We start from the raw sequence: 24,740 nt of genomic DNA, 5'->3' as shown, positions 1-24,740 counted from the left end.
TTTTATTCTCGTAAAATATATCCATTGCTTTTGTCAGATTTCTCTACACCTGCTAACAGGCCACCTGATTACGGATCAGCACTACATCTCAGCATCATGAGTGCAGACAACAAGCACTGCAGTAAGTAACCCGTGTCTGTGTATGAGGTGGGATGACACAGTCCCCACTGTACATTAAGCAAGTCATTTAGGTGTCAACACTTCAGAATAAAACAAATGTTTTTAAATAAACAACGTTTTTTTGAATACATTTGATTTTGATTTGTCTCGAACATAGAAACATAAAACAAGTTTAAAAAAACAAAAAGGTAAATAGTCAAAGTCACTATTTCCATACAATAAGTGTTCGAGAAGGAACAGGGGGAAGTAAAACAACTTATCAAGCCCTGCCCCTTCCTTACAATGTTTGACATTATAATTTAATAAAAAGAAAAATAATATAACAAATAAAAAAATAAAATAAAGGTACAGTTTTTTATATATCCAAAATGAGAAATAATAATAGGCAGTCACGACTCACGTTACTGCTCAAGCTCCTCTCTCTTATATGTGTCCATAAGTGCTTGTTTATAGCTACCTTTAAATGTATTGATATTTTTGCTTAATTTTATATTCACATCCAGACCATTCCAGAGTGATACCCCACAAACTGCAATGAGAGTTGTAGTACCGTAGGTTGCTTTAAAGCTAATGTCCCTCTAAAATTATAAACACTCTCTCTAGCCATGACATTTTTTTTAATGTTGCTTGGTCATTTGTTTTTTATTGCCAGACACATAATTTGTGCAGATTTGAATTTGATTAAGTCCATGAATTTTAATGTTTGACTCCTTACAAACAAATTGCAAATTACAAATTGCAATGACCTAGACAACATCAACTTGTACATAGATTGCAAACGGACAGTGGTGTATTTCAGACATTTATAAAGTTATGTGTGTGTGTCCTTGCCGATAGCATTTTTAACCAAATACATTATCATCATCACTTGGGAAAACAAACAGAATTAAAGATGCACCAGGATGATGAAATAAGCATGTAATTTAGTGACTACATGGTCCTTCCATCTGGCTAACAGTGAGGACGTTGTACATGGGCACACATGTAGTAGAAATTAAATTCAAATGTACTCTATAGTCATCTCATATTCACCCAGTTCAGCATGTAGTTCAAATTCTTCTAACAATTAAATATTTCCAGAAACATGTTTCATATCAAGACACTGCGCCGGTCAAATCTGTACCACATTTTCTTCATTATTCACATACCATGTTATTGGCTTAGAAGAACTCCACAAAACGAACTCCAACCAATACCAAGTATTTAAGGTAATAATAAAATATTTTATTATTTTTCATCTTTTTTCCCATCATCCAATTTTGTTGTTAGGCCAATTCCCTCCTGGTACATTGTACTGTCGGTCTGGGAGGGTCTAGAGTGACTATCACATGCCTCCTCTGATACATGTCGTGTCGCCAGCTGTTTCTTTTCACCTGACAGCCAGGAATTTCATGGGAGCGTAACGCGCACAATGGTTCTTCATGCTATCTCCCACAGATCCCATCCCTGCTGAACAGGTCCCCCGACTGACCAGTAGGAGTCACTGTTGCAACAACTAGGACTCATACGTAACGTAAGCCCACCAAACACACTGAGTTCGTAGGGACGACTGACCAAGCCGGAAATAATACAATATTATTTGTTCACTACGCAATATGTAAAAAAAAAAAAAAAAAAAACATACTCAATACACATACAAACAAGTACAGTGTCAGACATGCAAATACTGATAAAGAAAAAAGCCACTTTTGACCTGATCTCAAAAACAGTACATCACAGATTTGGAGCAGGGTCAGACAACATTAAATACAATATGATGTGATAAAGCAAAGATGGAAATGCATGTCAACCTCCTTCTGTGTTGCCAGATTGGCCGTGACGTGGAACCATACACAACCACACTGACACCCTCCACCTCAGTTCTCTGTGTTGGCAGTGTAGCAGGGTCAGTGACGGCAGGCGAGGATGAATGGCCACAGTGCACGTGATGACCCGACTGGCGCACACACTCCTCTGCAGCAATGTTTCGGTCTGCAGGATGGGACATGCTGCTCTCCCCTGGGATACTGGAAGTGCCCTGCTGTTTATCACCTCCTGCACAGACCTGGACAGACACAACGCTGGATGTGTGTCTGTGTTTCTGAGGTGGGGCTTAGGGATCGGATGGGGGTACTGAGACCAGAGCAGAAGACACTTCACTGCTGCGATTCTGTATGCTGATGGACAGGTAAAGCAACCTCAGACCTCCTCTAGGTCTCTCTCTCTGTCCCTCTGTCTGTCTCTCTAGGGGAGAAAGAAATTGATCCTCTGGGGTATGGACTTGCAGCCTTGGGCTGAGAACAGTCTCTCCTCCTTGGGTACATAAAGCATTGCCTTGGCCACTTCGTCCAGGGTACCCTCATCGGGCGCCAGTCCTCGTGCAGCGTAGGCATCGTGTGCGCACAGCTTGACGTGGCGGTACTCCAGGGGCAGGAAGGGCACAAAGAAGTCTATCAAGTGACCAGTCATCAACTCGCTCTGAGCAAACCCACCTGGGAACGAGAGATCCACATGGAAAAAGAGCAACGATTTCAAGGTCAACAAGAGGTTCATAATATCATTACGAAATAGAACTTTCTCTACTATAGTATATTGCTAGGTACATGTGTGCGTGACATTGTACATTGTGATCACTCTGGCGGTCCTATTCCTTATCAGATTTGGCTCAAACTTGGTGGATAGGTTGACAGACAGCCAAGGACTGTGAAATGTGAAGGTCCAGCAGTACTACTGAATTCATTTACAATCTGTCAAAGATTGACGGCACAGATCCAAGTCAGCGTTTTAGCCATTGATAGTACTATTGGCTAAGGACAAAGATGGCAAACAACTAGATTTACAACTGAGAGATGCTGAGCTAGGTTGACACAAGGTCTACTCCAACTACACAGTATCATAATGACTTCCCTCATATCTGCACATGTCCTCTCTATATACTGTGTATATCCAAATATGAGTAATGAACCCATCACTATTCTATATACCTTGAGACTCCATAGCTTCAGCTCGTAGCCGGTGCTCCAGGTCTTCCATACCAATGTCCTCACGGTTCTGACCGGAGTGCCAGAAGTCCAGCGCTACATCGTTGATTGTTGCTCCACCTATATTACTGCAAAGAGAACAGGCATAGTGAAAAACAGAAAATCCTTTCATTTGTGTATTCTTTAGGGCATCACTTATGATTCCGGTGACAGCATTTGTGACATGGCTTTTTAGTTACATTTCTGTGCCTCATACTATGTCATACTAAATATAAACAAACTTTGTATAAAATGAGCCAATATATTGTTGAATTCAAGTGATCCAGCAATGAGGGTGTTCCTGTTCCCATATCTGACTCGTTTTATCATTCTAGGGTATTAATGATACAAGTAATTGAAATCAAATTTTATTTTTTTTAAATCCAATAAGGAAGGTAATAGAAACAGAAGAAGAGACATTGATCATCAACAGATGACGTGTCAAAAAAAATCTGAGTAAAATAGTGTGAGTGTTTCAGTCAATCAATCTCAAAGACAGCATGTGGGTGGCTGTCAGAACGCTTTTAGACCCAGTTCAATCAAGTCGGGTGGTGAGCCTAGAATCTGCTCTAACCTGAGGAACAGGAACATGGCTCTACGGTAGATGACCCCATCTACGTTGTCATAGTGATCCATATAGGGCTTGATGGCATCGATGAGACCCGGGTGGAGCTTCTCAGCCTCATCGAAGATGAAGAGGGTCTGAGGACAACGCAGCACCATGTCCCGGATAGCTTCTCTCAGCTGGCTCTAGAGAGAAGAAACAGATAAGAGAGATAGATAAAGAGAGAGAGGAAGAAAGGAGAAGAGACAGATAGAGAAACAGGTGTCAAGCTAGGATTTCCTCAATGGTCAAATCTCCCAAAAATATGTATGATCACTGCCAGGAACTGTTAAGAGATGATGTGTATTTCTTTAATCCATATTTACAGGGTTGGATTAATTTGTTTAACTGTTTCCCCACATCCTGTTGAATCTCTGTGAAGTTGGGTAATAAGTCTGTGCAATAAAACGGACTCAGTCAACATTGTTTTGAAACCCATTGGAATGGATTTTTTAGTTTAGATGGGCCCTACACCTTAGTTGGAAGAATGCCTGGTTCCAGAAATGATTGTTATTGTCTTTTACTATTATGTATAATAATAATAATAATAATAATAATAATAATAATAATAATAATTCGGATTTATATAGCGCTTTATCAAATGCTCAAAGACTATGCTACTATGTCTATACTACTATGCACTCAAGTTCGGCACTGCTAGATGAACAATACCATTTACCCTTAGCCGCCAGAGGTGTACCCCTCCTGTTTTTGTATTGTTGTATATTGTTGCATATGCCAGTGCCAAAAACAAATGTCCATTTCATGTAAATTTAATGGACAATAAAGTCATCTGAATCTGAGTCTGAATGACAAATGACACTAGATTACCCCGATATATTAAAATACTAATTTGACCAATATTTGACCTGAAAAACTTTACTGCAGCGTGTGGCCATTCCTGGAATAGAGTGGCTGTATCCATGCCAACTGGGCTTCAACTCACCTTGTACGTGTCCACCAGTCTGGCATGGGGGAAGTGGAAGGGGGCGATGAACAGACGCACACACTCGCTCTTCACCCCGTCCCTGTACAGGTTATCAGCCACAATCCGGGCCACAAAGTTCTTGCCTGTGCCAGACCAGCCATGGAAGGACAGGGTCAGAGGTTTATTGGGCTCTGGGTTGTTGATAAACCCTTGGACAGCCTTCAGAACCACAGACTGGACCAGGTGCTGCCCGTGGAGTTTCAGCTGAAGGTCCCTGGCCAGACCTGGATGTACATCAAAATAATACATACAGAATGTCACTGATGTATGAAATAAAATGAGTTTAGCTATATAAGATCAGATGTAACTTTATTAATCCTCTTGGGGAAATTCAGGGGTCATAGCAGCACAGGGGAGGGGAGGGGAGGTACAGGCAGGGTCATAGAAATACAAATAAAATATATCAGAATAACAGATAAGGTAGATAATAAAGAACAAGGTCACATATGAAATAGAAATAAAGATATCTGCTGGACATGTGAGACATACTGTATGTATACTCTATCAGAAATAACTAAGAACACAATGCACATATGTACAGCCCTCCAGCGTCTATCCTAAATCAACCCCATGTACAAATATATATATAGCTAACCTAAGTCTACTCTGAATAATGTGCAATACTCCATATTGAGTCTTAGGGCTATATCCACATAGAATGGATTGCACGGAGCAAGTTGCACCCTTACTTACAATTCATTATGAATTGAAAATGGGGGATCCTGATGTAAACAAGACGAAAGCCTTTCCCTGGTCTGCAACCCCTTAACAATTGTGTGTATTGAGCCGTACTGTATTGTACCCATCTGTTAATAAAACTTTCATTCAATCAATCAATCTGCACGGTGATTGATTGAATGAAATTTGTATTAACAGATTGCAGAATGGGTACAATACAGTACGGCTCAATACACACAATTGTTAAGGGGATGCAGACGAGAGAAAGACTTTTGTCTTGTTTACATCAGGGTCCCCCATCTTCAATTCATAATGAATTGTAAGTAAGGGTGCAACTTGCTTCGTGCAAACCATTATTTGTGGATCTAGCCCTTAGTCTACCCTGGTATTTAAACAGACAGTGGAAACATTAAGCGGATATCAATACACATAAAAGTGCAGATACAGATAAGATCTAAGGTGCTAATAAATTAATGAGTGATATGTGATTGTGCAAGGTGTGCGTCGGTCCGTGCAGGCTTCAGTAGTTCTGTAGTACAAGAATCTGTAGTTCTGACAGTTCTCCATCCATTAGCCAAGTCAGTCCTATATGTATGTCGTATATTTTGAGATATGTGATACACCACATTGTCATTTTTGGAGTCTATGCATGCCACAAGGCCCATTGTTTAAACTTCTCCCCCTAAAAAAGCAACTGCTTGTTGGCCACATATTGATATTGTACTATTGTACACTCATCAGTTATAATTCAGCATAATCAAATAATACCCCAAACATATCTTCAAAACCAAGTGGGCTATACACATACACATATTTTCTTCACATGTAAAAAAAAAAATATATATACAAATCTACTGGTCAGATATTTTAGACATAATGGAACAGATGTTCGAGAAAGTGGGTATAGAAAAACATGATATACTGTTAGGAACACGCCCCAAAAAAACCTACAAAAAGAAGAATTATACTTATTTTTTTTTGAGAGCTGCAGCACTTAAACAAATAACAAGAGCTTGGAAAAAACTTGAACCCCCGAAAGTAAACAAATGGTTAGAAACTGTAGAGGACATTATATAGTATGGAAAAGGTAACCTACAAAATCAATAAGAATGAAAATATGCTGGGAAAAAGATGGGGTCTCTTTAAACTATGGAGGGGTACTAGATGACAGACAGATCAGTCTTTGAGGAAGATTTTAAGTAACATGAAACAGTGATGTCTTGATCTACTGCTCAATTGTTGGGGAACACCCCTTAGGCCTACAGCTACACCTACAATGAAAATGCAAGCCTTTTTACTTATTATTATTATTATTATTATTATTATTATTATTATTATTATTATTATTATTATTATTATTATTAATTTTTTTGTTTTTTGCTTGGTTTTTGTTTTCTATTCATTTTTTATTTATTTGCTATTATTATTGTTGTTGTTATCTTTCTTGTATGTGGGGACGAGTAGGGATGGATATTAGATGTATACCAGTCCAGGATCTATACTGGTGCTCACCCCTTTGTGTTTTTGTCTCTTGTTTTTTGTATGGGTGATGGGTAAAAAAAAAGTGTCAAGATTTAAAATATGCGTATGTACATTTGTGTGTGTATGTACGTATGCAAGTATGGATATGTGCAGTTATGTGTATGTGGGTACACATACTATACCTAAATGTAAAATGACTTTCTTTGACACAATAAAGTATATAAAAAAGGCTATGATAGGCCTACCTGTGATGTTGTTTGTTATCCTGCAGTCTCCAGATTCACAGCACTGGCCCAGGCTACAGTACCACTGATGTAGCAGGCTGACGTAGTCCTGTGGAAAGCCTGACCACAGGTCTCTGGTAGGAACTGGACACCAAAACAATATAGCTTTATACATAGGTAGGCCTGGGCTAACATGGAGCTACTGGCCAATATAACATACGATATTTCCATAGAGGGGATGTGTGCTTATTAGATACAAATAAAAATCGGACAGGCTACAGAAAGATTATTTTACATACTATAATTTCCAATAGCCTTACGTTACACGCTACGTGGTAACATTTAACGACTATTACTATTCAATTGATCTCCATATATAGGCTTGACCGCCGATTCAAAGTGTAAACTGGTGGTATGCATTTTATTCAGCTCAGAATAATTTTCTTACCTTGCTGAGTGGCATCGTCTTGATTTGGTTGACACTCCCCCTCCCATATATTACAATAAATATAATTGAAATAGTACGTGGACGCGTTAGAAATGCTATCGAACTGGAAGAAGTCTGCCTTTGCAGTCACGGCCCAAAGGAAAGGTAAATAAAAGAACAGAAACATCGGTAATGCAGCTACTGTACGGTTGTAAAGAAAGCCAGTGTTCTCCTCCAGTCTGCTGTCAACATGTATTACCAGTCCTCCGGGCTGTAAGGGGACGCACTCGGTTTCTACGTCATGTCCCGTAACCGGAAACCGCTCCACGACCGCTCCCATGAGTCAGGAGCATGTCAGGGGATGGCTTTATACGTGCACTTTATACAATATTAACCCCGTGCAATAGGCTTTATTAGTTGGGGCCTGTAGTCAATATGAGCCGCCCCAACCACCCCCTCCAAATGTACAGCCCCCTCCCCATCATATGTATTATACTCTGTCAGGATCTATGGGTAACAGTACTGTATATTTGAATATCGTATTTTGAATATCGTATGTCACAAATGTAACTACTAAATACCTGTATGTCATGCATGTCCCTATGCCACAAATGTCTGTATGTTGTGTATGTCATTATGAATAAAAAATGGGGGACCCTGATGTAAACTAGACAAACTGTCTTCCTCTGGTCGGGATCATCCCCATGTTCCCCGGGTTCTATGTTGCCCGCTTTGATTGATTAAAAGATTGAACATTTAATAAATTTGTATTATTAATTATTAATGTCCGCCTTGTTTCGAACGGTTAAGCTTAGGCCCTCGTTCGAACTGGTTAAGGTTTGGAATCAGGGCTGGTGGTCTAAAATGTTCAATCTATCAATCAATCAAAGCGGAGAACATAGACATGCTCCCCTCTGGTCTGCATTCCCTTAAGTGTGTATTGAGCCGTAGTGTATTGTACCCATTCTGCAATGTTAAATAAAGTTCATTCATCCCCATCCCTACACATTTCTAAACCTGGTTTCGGCTTCAATATATCCACTTGATATTCCATCCCATTATCCATTTTTTCCAGCAGCAACATAATTATATGGCAGGTCGTCAGGCACATCTCGGAGGTTATTTCCCTCAAGTGCAAAATCAAGGCAGACATTTTGAAGGTCTAGGTCACAACAAATTAGCAATAATCTAGTATATTATATATAATTATGAATAAAGGCAACTCTGGGTCATGTTTATGGCATGATACAAAATGGCATCCAACTCCCTTATGTAAACAAGACGAAAGGCTTTAGTTTTTTTTAATCTTTATTAATTTTTTTTTAACACAACAGTAACAATAATGCAACTAGTCTTTATCACCGATAAGCCGGACAAGGGGTGGGGTGTGCAGCCCGTCTCGTATGTCCATCACCAACGACATCGCAGACTACTATGTGTCTGGATGCCGTTTAACCCATTATATAGCCTGTATAATGTATATTTAACACACAAATGTGTTTCCCAGTTTCAATGGGTTAAGTGAGTTTAACTTGCAGTACCACTAATGTCCAGTCACTTCACAACACTTTGAAGTCCATCGCCCAGTGTCACTTAGTTGTAGGTAAAAGAAGTATTTTTCTGGTCTGCATCCTCTTAGCAGTAGTTTGTATTGAGCTGTACCATTCTGCAATTTGTAAAGTTAAATTGAAATGCATTTCATCTGTTGCAAAAACTTCTTGTCCATACGCACAGCTTCCAGGCCAACATGAAGAGCAGGCCTCCGATCTGAAAAGAATAAATCTAGTTTAATGACAAAGGGATTTTTTGAGAATCCATTATTGACTTGTCCCAACCTCAGTAAGAAATGGAACGGTAATGTTATAATCAAAGGAATTCATCTGGCAAAATCATTCATCACAGGTTGTAGGTTTATAAAATGGGCCATTTCAAGAAACCAAGTGTTGGCCAAGCCAATGTTAATTTCTGCAAATGGAGGTTTGTGGACTAGCATGAATGACACTCACTGGAGCATTTCATTTACATCTTCATGGTGGTGCTTGCCCATCGTCCGACTGCCATAACTGCATCCAGGCACAGTAATCCAATCTAGTTGAAAAGGGGGGGGGGGATGGGATTATTTTTGGAACTCAAACACGCATCATGATTGTATTGACTTTTACAAACCTCAGTAAGAAATGGAACGGTAATGTTATAATCAAAGGAATTCATCTGGCAAAATCATTCATCACAGGTTTATTTATTAAAGGCCATGTCCAGAAACTCAATTTAGATTAACTGCTTTGGCCCCTGGTATTGCCACCTGCAGCGTTTGAGAACCACTCATCCAATCAACTTCACTAGAGGCTGCACTCGCTAGAGTGTAAAGTAGATTTACCAACTTAATTTCATCCGTTAACATTAGATGAGCCAAAGATTGACGTACCAAGATAAAGTATCATGTTTGACCAAGCCAAGGTTTATTTCTACAAGTTTCTGGACTTGCCTCAGTGCATTTTACTGAAACACTTACCATGGTCGATCAAAAACCAGCAAACACCTGAAGATCAAAAGCAGTGTTTTAATAAGTTACTCCTGAGTCATTAAATCATTATATTATGCAAACAAGGATAGTCAGTAAATAATTATGTCCACATTAAATGTTCAGGTCAGACATTTGTAAAACATCATTCATCCATACAGGAAGTACCTCCTAATAGGGATGCACCAATAAACATTTGGCATATTTACAAAAAGTCAAGATACCGATAGTTTCAGGTATTGTGCATCCCCATTTGAAGTGTACTAGTCTCACCTTAAAGCAAATAGGAAGTGCCGGCTGGATTGTCAGTACCTGGGGAGACGGACAAACATTAGGATCAACCATGCAAACTAAGCATTTGGATGCAAGAGCAGCAGTGCCCAGATCAGATAGACTAATCTAATTACTGACTCCATGGTTGATGTCAGACGTTACTTAAATTATAATCATACAGGCCACACCATGTCACATCTCATTCGTGTGCCATTTGCCTGGCCTCTTCTGGGTGTTTTTAAGTAGTCATTAATACAATTACTATAAAACTTTTTAAGAAGAGCTTTATCATCCATTTCTCTGTCATACTCATTGAAAATGTGGGCACAGTGCTGCATGTGGAATCTAAGAGGCCAGGCAATAGGATGGAGAAGGACCAGTGACACTTGTACATGGGTGGTTGTTTCAGACCAGAGATTACACTGTACAGACACATGTACAATTCATTCATCTTGCTGGAAGCCAGAAATAACTGTTGCAAACAGCAAAATATGAGTGAACTTCAACTAGAGCAATGCATTTGTACAAAGTGTACATGGCCTGAAATTCTACCCAGAGGCCAGACAGATCTGCCTTACTCACTTCCATCTTGTGCAGGCATCCTTTGAGAATTCCATCCCACCTGTTAACCAACACAAGCGCATTAGTATTTAATCTAATCCTTTGTGTAGCATTAGGAGTTAGATTACAATCTAGATCAGAAAGTGATATTTTCCTCAAAAGGATCAGCGACCTGATTCAAAAGCATCATATCAGATTGTAAAAAGAAAACTACCATGTAACAGAGGTCATAACATGCTTACCGAAATCAGCTCCAATTGAGGTACCTCCAAAACCAAAATACACTGGATTCAGACATTTCTAGGTTTCTAGAGAGAGGAAGAGAGATTTTATTTAACAAATTGGAGGTACAAAAATACAGCTAGTAGCTTAATTGATTAACTACAAGGCCACCATTGCATCAAGCATGTTATTGGATTTGGGAAGTTGCTACTGGTCATCATAAATTGTATTGAGAAACTACCAACATTGTGTTTCCCATCAACACAATCAATGGGAATGACCCTGTATGGCAAAATGCATCTTCCCAAACCCTACAAACAAAACACGATGAAGTCTTACCTTTCTGGTTAGATGAAGCCATTTCAAGCGTTTCTAGGAATGAGAAAAAAAGTTTAGTTTAATTTCCCTTGTTTTACACACAAGGTCCAGACTCATCTGAGGTCGATACATCAGATAGGAGCGAAAGACAATGCTAGTAGTTCTTCATGGTTAATCTGTTGAACTATAAGTTCATCATTGTATCGTTATAAAATAAATCATATCATTCATCAATTTAACTCACATCCTTCCCTGCACTCTCCTGACCAGTCATGTTCCTGGAGGAGAAGAGATTTAAAATGCATTAACTTCTGCTTCTCACACAAAGCGTTGTTGGCAGGTCACCAAGGCCGATACATCAGATAGGAGCGAAAGACAATGCTAGTAGTTCTTCATGGTTAATCTGTTGAACTATAATTTCATCATTGTATCAAGACAGAAATGTGGGAAAATGTAGCATTTGAAGGCAAACTCATAACAATCCAGACTAAAGGTTCCTCATACGCTTAACAGATGGATAATATGATTTATGCAGTGTTGATCGTCTTGCAAATTTGCATCTGGCCACTCAAGTTAGTCGAACACAGGTTGCCTACACAAGCAGGTTTCCAATAATGTGGACATCTTGGACAAACCAAGATGGGGCATTCTGGAGAAAGCCAGGAGACGACAACTGTCGTTTAGTAAATTACAAAAATAATCCATATGGTGAAATATAAAACTGCCTAAGCATCTAAATTGAGAACAAGCTTGGGAGAAATTTTCAGATGGCCTCATGAAAATGTATAATAAAATTAGGATAGAATAATCCAGTGAATATAGCTGCTTTTTTGCAGGTTAGGTGGGGGAATCGTTGCTCTGGTAACAGGTCAGGCTAAAATCTAAGCTTGCTCCCAAGGAACAGAAAATCCCATGGCTGGCAAACTCATATTATCCAGCCAACTCTGTTATCCACATATGAGGAGCAGGTCCCGATGGCTAGGAGAACCACATAACACTAGGTTGTAACTCACCAGTCAACTAATCGAGGAACATAGGCAACCTGTAAAATGTATAAGCATACATTAGTTAAAATCAAATTTAGAATGTGTAGCCATTTAAAATGTACTGCATCAGGAAAACTAGCATCTCCTCATCGTTATTCAGAGAGATTCCCATTGTTTTTAACAAGTCATCATTGACAGTAGAAGTCCCATGTAGTGCCAACACAACATTTTAGTTAATTACCCGTCCTGGTGGTGGCCATTTCTGCAGAGATGCATTCGAATCTGTAAGGTAGATGCAAATACAAATAAATACTTAACCTCTTAACATCATAACCATGTCACAGCATTTATAATGTATATCATCATCACTACGTTAGTTTAAAGTGTTATTAGATCATTTTTGTTTTGGTCTCGTTTACTTTGCAAGAGACTATTTTGGAAAATTTGAACGTCAGGAATTGTAGTTTTTGGCTGCCATTATGTAGAGGACACCGGTAGCTTTTGATAAGTGTTGGAATTTTTCCAGACAACACTTCCCAAAAGCCTCTATGGGGTTTCAAGCTCCATACTTCTGTATATTCAGGATAAGAAACTACAACTTAACTGTAGACATATATGTAAGGGATAATGTATAGCTACGAGGTCATTGTCGCAAAATAATTGACCGACACGTAGTTTAAAATACCGAGCCGCCTCGGCGAGGTGTTTTAAACGTCAGTGAAGGTCAATTATTTTGCGATGATGACCGAGTAAAGCTATACATTATCCCGCTTATTACATGGCTAACTTACTAACAATATACCTAATTCATTTGACAAACGCAGTTCTGTGGCTCTGTCAGCCCAAATAAAGTGATTATTATTATCGCGGGCAGCCTCTGTTCTGGCTGCGGCTCCGCTGTAATCGTCACTCCGCTGTCAGTGCAGCCGCGGCAGGTGTGTCTGATTTGCTGCACTGATGTGGGCTTGATTGCGAACAGCTGCGCACATCGGTCATTATTGTCCCACAGTGCATTATGTAAGGGATAATGTATGGCTACGAGGTCATTGTCGCAAAATAATTGACCGACACGGAGTTTAAAATACCGAGGCGCCGCGCCGAGGTGTTTTAAACGTAGTGAAGGTCAATTATTTTGCGACAATGACCGAGTAGGCTATACATTATCCCGCTTATTACATGGCTAACTTACTAACAATATACCCAATTCATTTTACATCGACTCGCAACACTGGTTCTGGCTGCGTTCTGGCTCCGCTCGTCGCTCCGCCCCCTGTCATCGCCGGCAGCAGAACACCGAGTGTCTAATTGCACTGAAACAGTGTGTGTCAGTGGGCTTGATTGCGAACAGCTGCGCACTGCGGTCATTATTGAAAAAACAGCAGTCATTATTGAAAAATAATGACCGGTCGGGGGGCTATTGACTAATCACAAGCAAGCATTTCGACGAATGTGAAAACGCCATGTAATAATGAAGGTTAGTTTCTTCCCTTCCCTACTTTTAGCATGTAGCAACAATTGGATTTGAAATTAGTTTAAAAACGGTTGCACCCTGATAAAATCCTAATTGAACTCTTGCCATTTGAAATATAAGATTTGGCACAATCCATATAAGTGTGAATTGGCTAAAGGTAATTTATAAGCCTGCTATTCTATAATAATATTTCAAATAGCATTGGTCCGGATTAGAAAATTCAGTACTGAATCTACAAAAGTTCCGTTTAATAATCTTCCCTTTAAGATTTTTTGGTACACATTATCTCAAGAAGGTACTGAACGAGATCAGTGGCAGTTTTTCATGCCTGGTCATTATTAGTATGGTGCTATTCACTATCAAAGATGCAAGAAAAATCATATTCTCCTTTGTTTCACCACAATTTAAGCAAGCCTAGTAATAACGACAATATTTCTGACAGTGAGATTACATTCACTGAGGTCCATAGATGTCCCTAGATGCAAATGGACCTTGTAGAAGTGGAGCAATATTCTATTCCATTTACTTATGTATTTTAGGCGGATTTTCAGAAAATAGGGATCCGGGCTTAAGACCTTCTCAGACAAATGCCTCAAATGTCTTCAACTGAAGGACACGCTGCTCTGAGGAACTGAACCAAAACCAAAGAACATGGTCCTGACCCAGAAGCCCCACAGACAGACTTGTGACCCGTTCCGACTCGTCATCGTGTCATCACAGAAGGGAATGTGGCCATACATGTGGAGCATAACAGTCATTGTAGTGAAATAATGTGGCTGGCTGTGGTGTGAGCCACACGCACTTTGACATAAAGTGTGCTAAACTGAATGTTTTGGGGTAAGAGTGGGTTTGAGAAGAAGTGCGTCCAGGCTGCGTGTAGCCTTTTTACAACGCATCCGCATTTATAGGCGCTCTGATTGGCCAGGTCATGAGACATCACATGTGAGCCCAATAGCGCGTTTGCCCATTTCCGCGTTTAACAGCCTGCAAACTAACTTGCAGTCGCACGATGGCGCTCATGTCACATGACCTGGCCAATCAGAGCGCAAAACGGGAACCAGGAAGCGTTGTAAACAGGCTTCAAGCGCCCAGGCTGCCTATATTCGAATAACAGTTTTGCGAGTCTGATTGGCCACTGGCGTTTCTGGTCATGTGACATGTGCACCAATCGTGTGACGGCAAGTTCTTTCGACGGTTAAGCTTAGGCACTCTTTCAAAGTTGGTTATGGTTAGAGTTTGTCTTAGACTTAGAGCATGGCGATAGAACGCCAGCCCCGATTCCAAACTCTAACCAACTTCGAAAGAGTCGCCTAAGCTTAACCAGTGACTAGGCGTTAGGTAGTTTGCAGGCTGTTCGACACGGAAATGGGCAAAGACACAGCTCGTCACACGATTGGGCGCACATGTCCAGAAACGTCAGTGGCCAATCAGATTAGCAAAACACACAAAACTGTTGGTATTCGAATAGACTCATCCAGGCTGGGCGCATTAGTTATGATATGTATGCAATACATAGATGGTGTCGTTACATATACAGCCAGGGAACAGTGAGGGAGACCCATGAAGCACAAGGTTGTAACTCACCCGAGTAAACTGATCAGAAGAGGCCATCTGTAAAATCAATCATAACATTAGTTTACATCAACAATGAAGAATGTGTAGCAGTTCAAAGTATACTGCGTCAGGAAAACAAGCCTCTTTCATTCTTATTCAGAGAGATTCCCATTGTTTTTTTTAACAATCATCATTGACAGTAGAAGTCTTTAGTGCCAATAAAACAGTCTGGTATATTACCTGTCATGGTACAGTTGGCCGTGGGGAGGCTGTAAGAGTTTGCCTGGACATCACAAATAGGTTACTGCAAGGAAAAAGAAAATTAGCCACTAGTCATTCATGTCAAGACAACACAAGGATTCAAGTTGAGACGATATCAGTTTCAGATAATGCAATTGGTGGTTGCGGGTTCGTCATCCTGATTGTCAAGAGTAGCAAATGAGGTCATCATAATAGATATCGTGTAGTTTTTTTTTTAAAGAGTTAAGCCAAGCTAAACTTGACTGATTGCCATCGTACCTCATCTGTCCAAGTTCTTCATACGCCTTCATATTCTGCTAGAGATACCTGTTGAGACAAGAGAAAGTCTTATAGCAGTTTTTTTTAACATGTGTAAATAAAGCAGATACAATTAAAGTCTCAGTGTATAAGTTCTCAGAAATCACATCTGTCCACTACTCTTGAATAATCATAGACTTTAAATTAGATGTGCACCAGAATCAGACAATTATTCTTACCAGTCAAGATATCCAGCATCTCCTTCAACCAGCAAGATAAAACCTGGTGGAATGGTGAAATGCAATTCATGTTAAAATGTTGTTTCCTTTGCGATTAAAGCATATCTGGCACAAAAAAAGAAAAGGTCCATTGTAAGAGATCCATTACCAGATATAAATATTATATTCATATTGTGTTTATTAGTATTTCGCTTATTTATAGTTAGCTTATAATGTACCCTTCATTAGGTATGATAGTGAGAGTCTACTCTACGGAGCCAGCCATTTGGACTAAGACATGTGTTAACCCATGACTGTCATTTTCCGATTTCACGTTCCCGTTTACGGCTTCGCTGAAAACAAAGATGGCGGTGAATGCCGCGATAACCAACGAGACTTGAGGCCTCTCCCAAGCGAGATTCTTTTCCCGTAGCCTATGTGTACGAAGATGATCTCCGATTGGCAGCAGTGTACAGCGAAGACCCTCTGATTGGTTTAGCGCCGAAGGGTCTCTTCCGCCTTGTACGGTTAGCCAATCAGTCTTCGCACACATAGGCTACGGGAAAATCACGCCCCACAGCCCCAACTTAGCAACAACACATTAGCCCCATCGACACAACTGTCGCAATGTGGGTGGAAGCACAGTAGCCTCTATTCTACGCCACGCCGAATATCACGGGCAGTCTTTACCGTGGTCATTCACCGCAGCAGCGACTCTCAAAATGCATTAAAGTTGTACTTGACCATGCTTTACAGTCTCCATTGGCAACTAATGCGTAATGGCTACCATGTGCAGGGAATGTCAGTCGTCTAGATTAGGGGTAAAATCACCTGCTTTTTAAGTATTTAATACCAGAAACGAATAGTTACTTACAAATTCAAGACGTCCATCTTCGGTGGGATCAAAAGTATTCGGCCTGGAAGTGAAAAGTGACGTTTAGTTAAAAGGATAAAAGGCACTTCGGTCAAAAAATTAGCTTCGACACGTTAAATATATTCTTGCCATGTCAGGGTCAGAAATGGTAGCGTTTCCTCAACTTTAATCAGATGTCCCTACCAACACATTCATCAATCGAGCATGGCAACACAGCTGCACTGTAAAAGTTAGTAAGAATAGTTACTTACAAATGCAAGACGTCCATCTTCGGTGGGATCAAAAGTATTCGGCCTGGAAGTGAAAAGTAAAGGTTTAGAGGATAAAAAGGCACTTCGGTCAAACAATTAGCTTTAATATATTCTTGCCATGTGCTCCCATAGGGTCAGAAATGGTAGCGTTTCCTCAACTTTAATCAGATGTCCCTACCAACACATTCATCATTCGAGCATGGCAACACAACTGCATTGTAAAAGTTATTAGCATGGGTTGGATCGCAGCGCAGTCTATACACGCGTTAGCAGGCCTGTGCTAACAGTAATACTAGAAGCACAAACGCGTAATCTTTACATTTATCAGATTAAGTTAGGTGCGTAACTGAAGAAAAGTAAATAATTTATTGTATAGCTTGCGTGCAATCGTTCATTGATAAATCGCATAACGTATAGATCATAGTAGACCAAATATTACCTTGTGCGATGTCCGTCCTGAGAGAGAGAAGAGTGAGGGAAGCGGAAGAGCTGCTTATATATGATCCATCGCAAAGACTTGTGGGAAAAGGGGCAGATGTGCTATTTGATTGGTCGGACAATAATTTCTAGTTTTACTGCCAGTTTAAAATATTTTAACGTTGGGAAAGACTAACCTCTGAAAAGTCAAAATAATTGATTGATTGAAAATTGTATTAACAGATTGCAGAATGGGTACAATACAGTACAGCTCAATACATACAATTGTTAAGGGGATGCAGACCAGAGAAAGACTTTCGTCTTGTTTACATCAGGGTCCCCCATTTTCAATTCATCATAACATATTACATACAGATAGAGTACTGCTACATCTGCGTCTAGTTTTTTACCAACGGATTTCCAGTTCTGCGATCTGATTGGCCACTGACGTTTCTGGTGCGATCTGATTGGCCACTGACGTTTCTGGTCATGTGACATGTGCGCCCAATCGCGTGACGCACCCATTTCCGCCTCTACCAGCCTGCAAACTACCTAACGCCTAGCCCTAGTTTATCACTGGTTAAGCTTAGGCGACTCTTTCTAAGTTGGTTAAGGTTAGAGTTTGGAATCAGGGCTGGTGTTCTATCGCCCTGTTCTAAGACAAACTCTAACCTTAACCAACTTCAAAAGAGTGCCTAAGCTTAACAGGCGTCTGACACGATTGGCGCGACCAGAAACGTCAGTGGCCAATCAGATCGCAGAACGCGAACGCGAAACTTGGAGGGTTGGGTTAGGCCCTATCATTACATATTATATATATAATGCATCACTGTGCCTCACTGCATCACTGAGCACAGAGCGGCAGCTCAATAGTGGCAGGAGGCCGAGACTAGCGGCCTCCAGGCTCCACAACAGGGGGCAGCGACGGCTGCCAGACATTGATCTAGGACTTATAGGAACCCAAGGAGGACAATACACTACCTGAAGCATACTGCACCTTGTGACACTGTGAATACTGGAATATATATTTCATTTAGTTAGATTTAAATTATAATTAAATTGACCAAATTGTTTACACTGCTTCCCCCATGCTCAGTACATTCTTACTGTATTTATTTCTGTATATTTTATTTCATTTCATTTTATTCTATTTTACTCTACTCTTATCCTAGGCAACTTGATTTGATTTGTGTTATTATTCTAATTGTGACCTGTCCTGTCTAAATGTTTAAATGTTGAGCGATTTGCAGTGTCAAATTTCCTACGGGATAATAAAAGTATTTCTATTCTATTCTATTCTATTCTATTCTAGTGATAGAGACCAAAGTAAAAATACCTAATAATAAAATAGACCTAATAATAGGGGGCGACAGTCGCTTGGGAGTAGAGCAGTCGTCTGGTAATCCGGAGGTTCCCGGTTTGATTCTCGCTCCTCCCGGGCAGCGTGTCGAAGTGTCCTTGAGCAAGACACTGATGAGCAGGTTGGCACCTTGCATGGTTGCCTCCACTGTCGGTGTGTGAATGTGTGAGTGAATGGGTAAGATGTGAGAAACAAATTGTAAAGCGCTTTGGATAAAAGCGCTATATAAATACAGCCATTTACCAAAATACCTGTTAATGCACAGTATATGGGTACAGGACATAACTTTTCTTATAACACTAAGTATAAGTTATATTTAATATAAATATAAATAAATGCATATACAACACATTCTCAAGATAGATCACTCTGATTAGAAAAGAAAACCCTACAACTTAAGTGTACATAAATAGCCACTATTTTTAATATATACAATAAATATACATGGATTTACAGTTACACAAATGGATGTAAGATATAAACTGGAATAGCAAACAATATCATGTGTTGTTGTGATACATCTATGGTAATTTACCATTATATTCTTGTAGCCAAATGAATGCTGTGACGAGGCTTAAAATAGATTTTGTCCCAACCCCAGACCCAGTTCACAAATCGAATTAAAATGTTATCGCTGGATGCACATTGTCAATCTCCTGACCCGTTAGTCATAGGGGCCTTTCTCACTCACTCATTCTGTCCATACCGGTCCCGTACCGTCCTCATTCCGTGTCAGAGTGCGAAAACAATAGGCACATTTGTGACTGTTACAAATATAACATGTTTTATACTTGTGCTACAAGATTTTGGCCTGTGCTACAAAACTATCAACCTCTGTAGCACCAGTGCTATGTGCAAAAAAAGTTAACGTACAGCCCTACAGACATGATGTGACCCATGTACTGCATATTTTATACTGAGGAAGAAAAACAAAGCAGGATTGGTAAACGGGAGTGGGATGGTAGTGGGATTCTATAAAAGTTTGGCTCGGGATTGGGACGTGATTGGGATCAGTCTGGGAGTGGGAGGGAGTGGGATTTTTTTTAAACTCACTTGGGATTGGGATGGGATGGGATTATTTCTGTGGGAGTGGGAAGGAGCGGGAGTCAAAATCCACTCACATGTCAGCCTCTACTGCAGATAACACACAGCCCACTGGGAATACAGACAGGGTAAACACATTAGTTGGGAAAATTGGGACTTGATTCGGGACATATAATATAAATAACACGTACTAGACAAAACTGTAGACACTAACACACATGACGCACAACTAAGACGACGGGGAACATGGGGGAAAACATTCAGAGACCTGGTCTAATAGAAATAAATGCATTCGAACAAGAAAGTATAGTATACAGCAATGGCTAACGCTAAGCTAACGGCTAACGCTAGTTAGCTTAGCCTGTCCAGCAGCTAACATCCCATCGCTCGTGGCAATTATATTACATGTCATTAATACATGTCATATACATGTCATGTCAGGGTACTACAGGGTACTACAGGGTACTACATGGCACTACAGGGTACTACATGGTACTACATGGCACTACAGGGTACTACATGTCTGCTCTTTTGCAGCACCACAAACATGGGAACTCTAACTCTTCCCCCCCCCCCTTCCCCCCCTCCCTCCCCCCTCCCCTTCCCTCCCCCATCTCTCTGAGTGCCCGTCTCCTAGCGCTGACTAAGGTGATGGATGCCTCGGGGTCTTGGCCAAGATTGCAGTGACTGCTCTACATGCACCTCCGAGGCCTTGGATCAGTTATTTACCGTCGTCTGTCCGTGGTCCTGTCAACTGATTAACAGTATTAACAGACTGTTAACAGATTAACAGTCAACGCGGTTTCATTGCTGGGTTAAGTACTTCTATTCTATTCACATAATATGCTTACTTTATATATCTACTCCATTCACATATATGCTTACCACTTGTATCTATTGCTATGTCCGCCCACTACAATCACATGAGCTGTCTAACGCCTGTCCCGTCTCCCTGTCTCCCTGTGAGTTGCTGTCCTGGAGTCTCGTAGTGGTGACCGGAGTGCCGGACGTCCCGCGATGATGTCGGGGAGTTCGCGACCCTCTCTGCGCCGCCCCTATCTCCCTGTCTCCGGCTGTCCCTGAGCAATGACCGGAGTGTTGAATGTCCCGTGACTAAGACGGGGAGGACGTGACCCTCTTTGCGCCGCCCCTGTGCCTCAAATAGATCCGCTATCAGCTCTATCTTTAATCTTTCAAAATGTTCATTTGCTATCGCTATTAGCTCTATCTTTAATCTTTCAAAATGTTCAGTTGCTATTGCATGCACTCATCTGTGTTTCACTACACACATGAGTGCATGCTTACCAACTGTCCGTCTGCAACACTAGTATCACCAACATCTGAGAAGGGAGATCCCCCTTGAATGGCCCTTCTAAGGTTTCTCTCCTCCACACTGCCTGTGGATCTTTTTTCCCTATTGTTAGGTTTTAGTGAGTTTTTACTTACCTTCGCGTGGGGTATGTCTGGGAGTGCTTGCATTCTTTCATTTATTTGCATTTATCTTAAATTTTCTGGACCTTATGGTGTTCTTGTTCTGTTCTTGACTTATGTTTTCTTCTTGACTTGTTTAAAGAAGACCTGTACGGCCCATGGGGACATTAACGTGTGTTGTCGGGCCTTATAAATAAATTTGATTTGAATTTGATTTGATTCATTGATCTACTGGTCGACCACGGCCGACTGGTTGGGCACCACTGGTCTAATAGAAATAAATGCATTCAAACAAGAAACTAATGTATAGAAATAGCATGGCAAACAAAAATTGCCAGGCCTAATGCGAGCCAGAAGTGCTGTGCTTTGTAATGTGGCTTCATGTTTTCATCCACTGAGCTGTGAGGTTCCACATGCTTGTTTTTGGTTGAGGTGGTTTTATCTGCCCAAAATTCAAGCAAGCATGACAGTAACGACGTTGTGTGTGTCACGCCCCCCGTTCCCACGGCCATATTGCGAGACCACCTAATCCAACTGGCCCCGTTCAGCGGGGGGTAAAACGAATCAGCGCCGTTTCGCATCCCAAAAGGGGTGAGTGAGAACACTACCCCTGTGCTCCGGGGCGGTGATTCGATCCCAATACCTGAGTGAGAAAGGGCCCACATTTGCTGTGATTATTGATGACCCTTGGAAGGAGAAACATGTTGATTTTGGTTACCCTTTCTTCTAGTACCTCCATTATGGATTAATAGCCTGGTCTGTTGACATTTGCAATATCATCAACTGTTGATGAAGATTAAGTAGTAGATGCCTATAGAATATGTACTGTGCTTTTACTTTTGAAACTTAATACAGTACTGTAGTGATTGTAATGGTACATAATTCACCCACTGACCTATTGTTAGGAACATTCTAGAAAATTAGTGCCGCCCGAACATTCTGGAATGTGTGTGATGTCATGGCAGTACATTCTAGAACCTTAGTTCTGCCCGATCATTCTGGAACGTTGGTGATGATGGCATAGTAGGACCTTCTAGAACCTCTAACATTAGTTAGCAAACTAAGTGTGGTCTACGTTTCTAATACATGCCGTCAAATATTATGTCTTTATGAATTGACCTATACCTTTGAGCAAACATAAGTGTCCTTGGTAACGCCCTACCCAAAGCTGTAAAGGAATGTGGATCACTACCCACTTTCAAAACCTCTCTCAAGGGACACCTACGGGAGACTGCAATTCAACACTGGCCCCTGTAAATATCCTAACCCAACCCCCTCCAATGTACAGTCATTTACCTAGTATGGTTTTGTCAATAGTCCAATGTACAATTTTGTTTGTTTGTACAGTGTCTCCTCCCCCCCCCCTCAATGTACAGTTTTGCTTGTTTATACAGTGTGCCCCCCCCCCCCCCCAACCACCTCCAATGTAAATTACCCAGTATGGTTGTCAATATCCCAATGTACCCAACCCCCCCCACCCAACCTCCTCCAATGTACAGTTTCTACGTCAAATGTATATACTCCCTTTTCTTGACTCCTTCTGTATCACAAACAGTACTGTATTTGCAAATCTGGTATGTCATAAATGTATAGATGTAGCAGTACTGACTATCTGTATGTCATGTATGTCATATATGTCCTGATGAATTGAAAATGGGGGACCCTGATGTAAACAAGACGAAAGTCTTTCTCTGGTCTGCATCCCCTTAACAATTGTGTGTATTGAGCTGTACTGTATTGTACCCATTCTGCAATCTGTTAATTAAAGTTAATTAAACTATCTTCCATTAGTTGGATGTATGGCCTCTGCAAGGTTGTGTGCAGCCACTTGTTTTTGTAACATCTGCTACATCTGTCCCACGTGTTCTTTGCAGCTCACAGTTGTTAGTTCTGCCCCTCTTGACTGTGACAAAAAGGTTTTGAACAAACTTAATGTCATAGCTTGTATTTGATGATATTCTTCTTTGTTATTTACTTGATGGAGTAATATGGGGTTCTGATAAACTAAAATGATTTGTTAACATCAGCTAACATATATTTTTACATCTATGCAAATGCATAATGCAATATGTATAACTTGAATAAGTAATAAATACAGAAACATGTTTAACAATATGTAAATGAGTATAGCTACATTTATTTTACATTACATTAACATTTATACGGTCTTTGGCCCTTTGAGGGCAACCATAATGCTGATGTGGCCCTCTGTGAAAATGAGTTTGACACCCCTGACGTAGAGAGAGGGACAGAGAGAGGCTGAGGCTCCCCCCCTCCCTTTCCTCACTGTTTTCTCTGCCTCTGACCCGGGTTCAGTGTTGCGATGCTCATATCGACACTGGTTGCACGCACGCTAATGACGCCACATGCACGCGCGCTCCCGCGCATGCGCATAGATGTTCCCTCGCATAAGGACAGATTAAAAACAGTGCCCAATAGCCTCTACGAATGGAATGTAACACCTGACGACCGGCGCTATTGATATGCAAAGTAGCCAGGTGGGTACTGCGAGTTGGGAATCCTGAAAAGATGTCATCCTCTAATCTGCAGTGTGTCTCGAATCATAACATCCATTCACTATCAAATAATATATATATGTGGTATTGAATCTTGGTCAGTGTGTGTGACTTCAGTGCTCGAGTCCTGTTTGGTGTGTGAGATCTCGTTATTTGAATCCTGGCTGGTCTGGTTGATCTCGGCGCTCGGCTCCCGGTTGGTGTGTGTGGCCTCAATGCTCGCATCCTGGCCGGCCTGGGCGACCTCCGTGCCCGCATCCCGGACGGTCCGGCCGACCCCGGTGCCCGAGTCCTGGTTGGTCCGGTTGTATCCAGCGTCTCTTTGTCCGTCTTTTGGGGGTCGTTTGTTTGACCTCTTTTGAATTAGCCTCCATGCTCCTCTGAATATTCTGTATTGCATCGAGTCCAGTCTGCGTGTTGGTTTGCACGTTAGCATCGTTAGCATTCTGTATTGCTTCTAGCCTGATCCGAATGCTAGCTTGCATATTCATCGTGTTAGCTTCCATGTTAGCTTGTAGCTTCGTCTCCAGCCTCGTTGTTGTCTAACGTTTTTATTTCTTTTGAATTAGCCTCCATGTTCCTCTGAATATTATGTATTTCATCGAGTCCAGCCTGCGTGTTGATTTGCTTGTAGCTCCGTCTCCAGCCAGACCTTGCTGTGGTCTATCGTTATACTCTGTACCCCATGTCTACCCCTCCCCAA

The 24,740-nt window shown here is 41.0% G+C and overlaps 1 protein-coding gene and 1 long non-coding RNA gene across 2 annotated transcripts; both read right to left on the bottom strand.

Annotated features, from left to right (window-relative positions):
- Nucleotides 1-81: 81 nt before the first annotated feature.
- tor3a (torsin family 3, member A) lies at nt 82-7,760 on the bottom strand. Its single transcript, XM_084308919.1, has 6 exons — nt 7,544-7,760; nt 7,117-7,239; nt 4,670-4,935; nt 3,694-3,869; nt 3,084-3,208; nt 82-2,591 (listed from the first exon to the last, which is right to left on the bottom strand). The coding sequence occupies exons 1-6, from the start codon at nt 7,707-7,709 to the stop codon at nt 2,344-2,346; spliced, it is 1,104 nt and encodes a 367-aa protein (XP_084165045.1). The 5' UTR covers nt 7,710-7,760; the 3' UTR covers nt 82-2,343.
- Nucleotides 7,761-8,827: 1,067 nt separating this feature from the next.
- LOC311224098 lies at nt 8,828-17,728 on the bottom strand. The gene is made up of 17 exons (XR_014619423.1): nt 17,709-17,728; nt 17,270-17,312; nt 17,019-17,061; nt 16,166-16,208; nt 15,948-15,995; nt 15,669-15,732; nt 15,459-15,485; nt 12,645-12,685; nt 12,431-12,459; nt 11,662-11,695; nt 11,439-11,471; nt 11,120-11,185; nt 10,899-10,938; nt 10,317-10,355; nt 10,035-10,061; nt 9,529-9,610; nt 8,828-9,289 (listed from the first exon to the last, which is right to left on the bottom strand). It is a non-coding gene; the product is annotated as an uncharacterized lncRNA (long non-coding RNA).
- Between the last annotated feature and the right edge of the window lie 7,012 nt (nt 17,729-24,740).

This window comes from Notolepis coatsorum (genome assembly GCF_963971535.1).
Source record: "Notolepis coatsorum genome assembly, chromosome: 2".
Lineage (NCBI taxonomy): Eukaryota > Metazoa > Chordata > Actinopteri > Aulopiformes > Paralepididae > Notolepis > Notolepis coatsorum.
Note: the sequence above shows the minus strand (reverse complement) of the source record. Positions and strands in the feature narration are given on the sequence as shown.

Bases quoted from the DNA above. Each gene is read 5' to 3' on its own strand.
- tor3a (XM_084308919.1), bottom strand. From the start codon at position 7,709: ATGTTTCTGTTCTTTTATTTACCTTTCCTTTGGGCCGTGACTGCAAAG. The intron at 3,870-4,669 runs GTGAGTTGAAGC...TCTTCTCTCTAG, and splicing joins GACTGGTGGACACGTACAAG to AGCCAGCTGAGAGAAGCTAT. The intron at 3,209-3,693 runs GTTAGAGCAGAT...TTCTCTTTGCAG, and splicing joins GCCATGTTCCTGTTCCTCAG to TAATATAGGTGGAGCAACAA.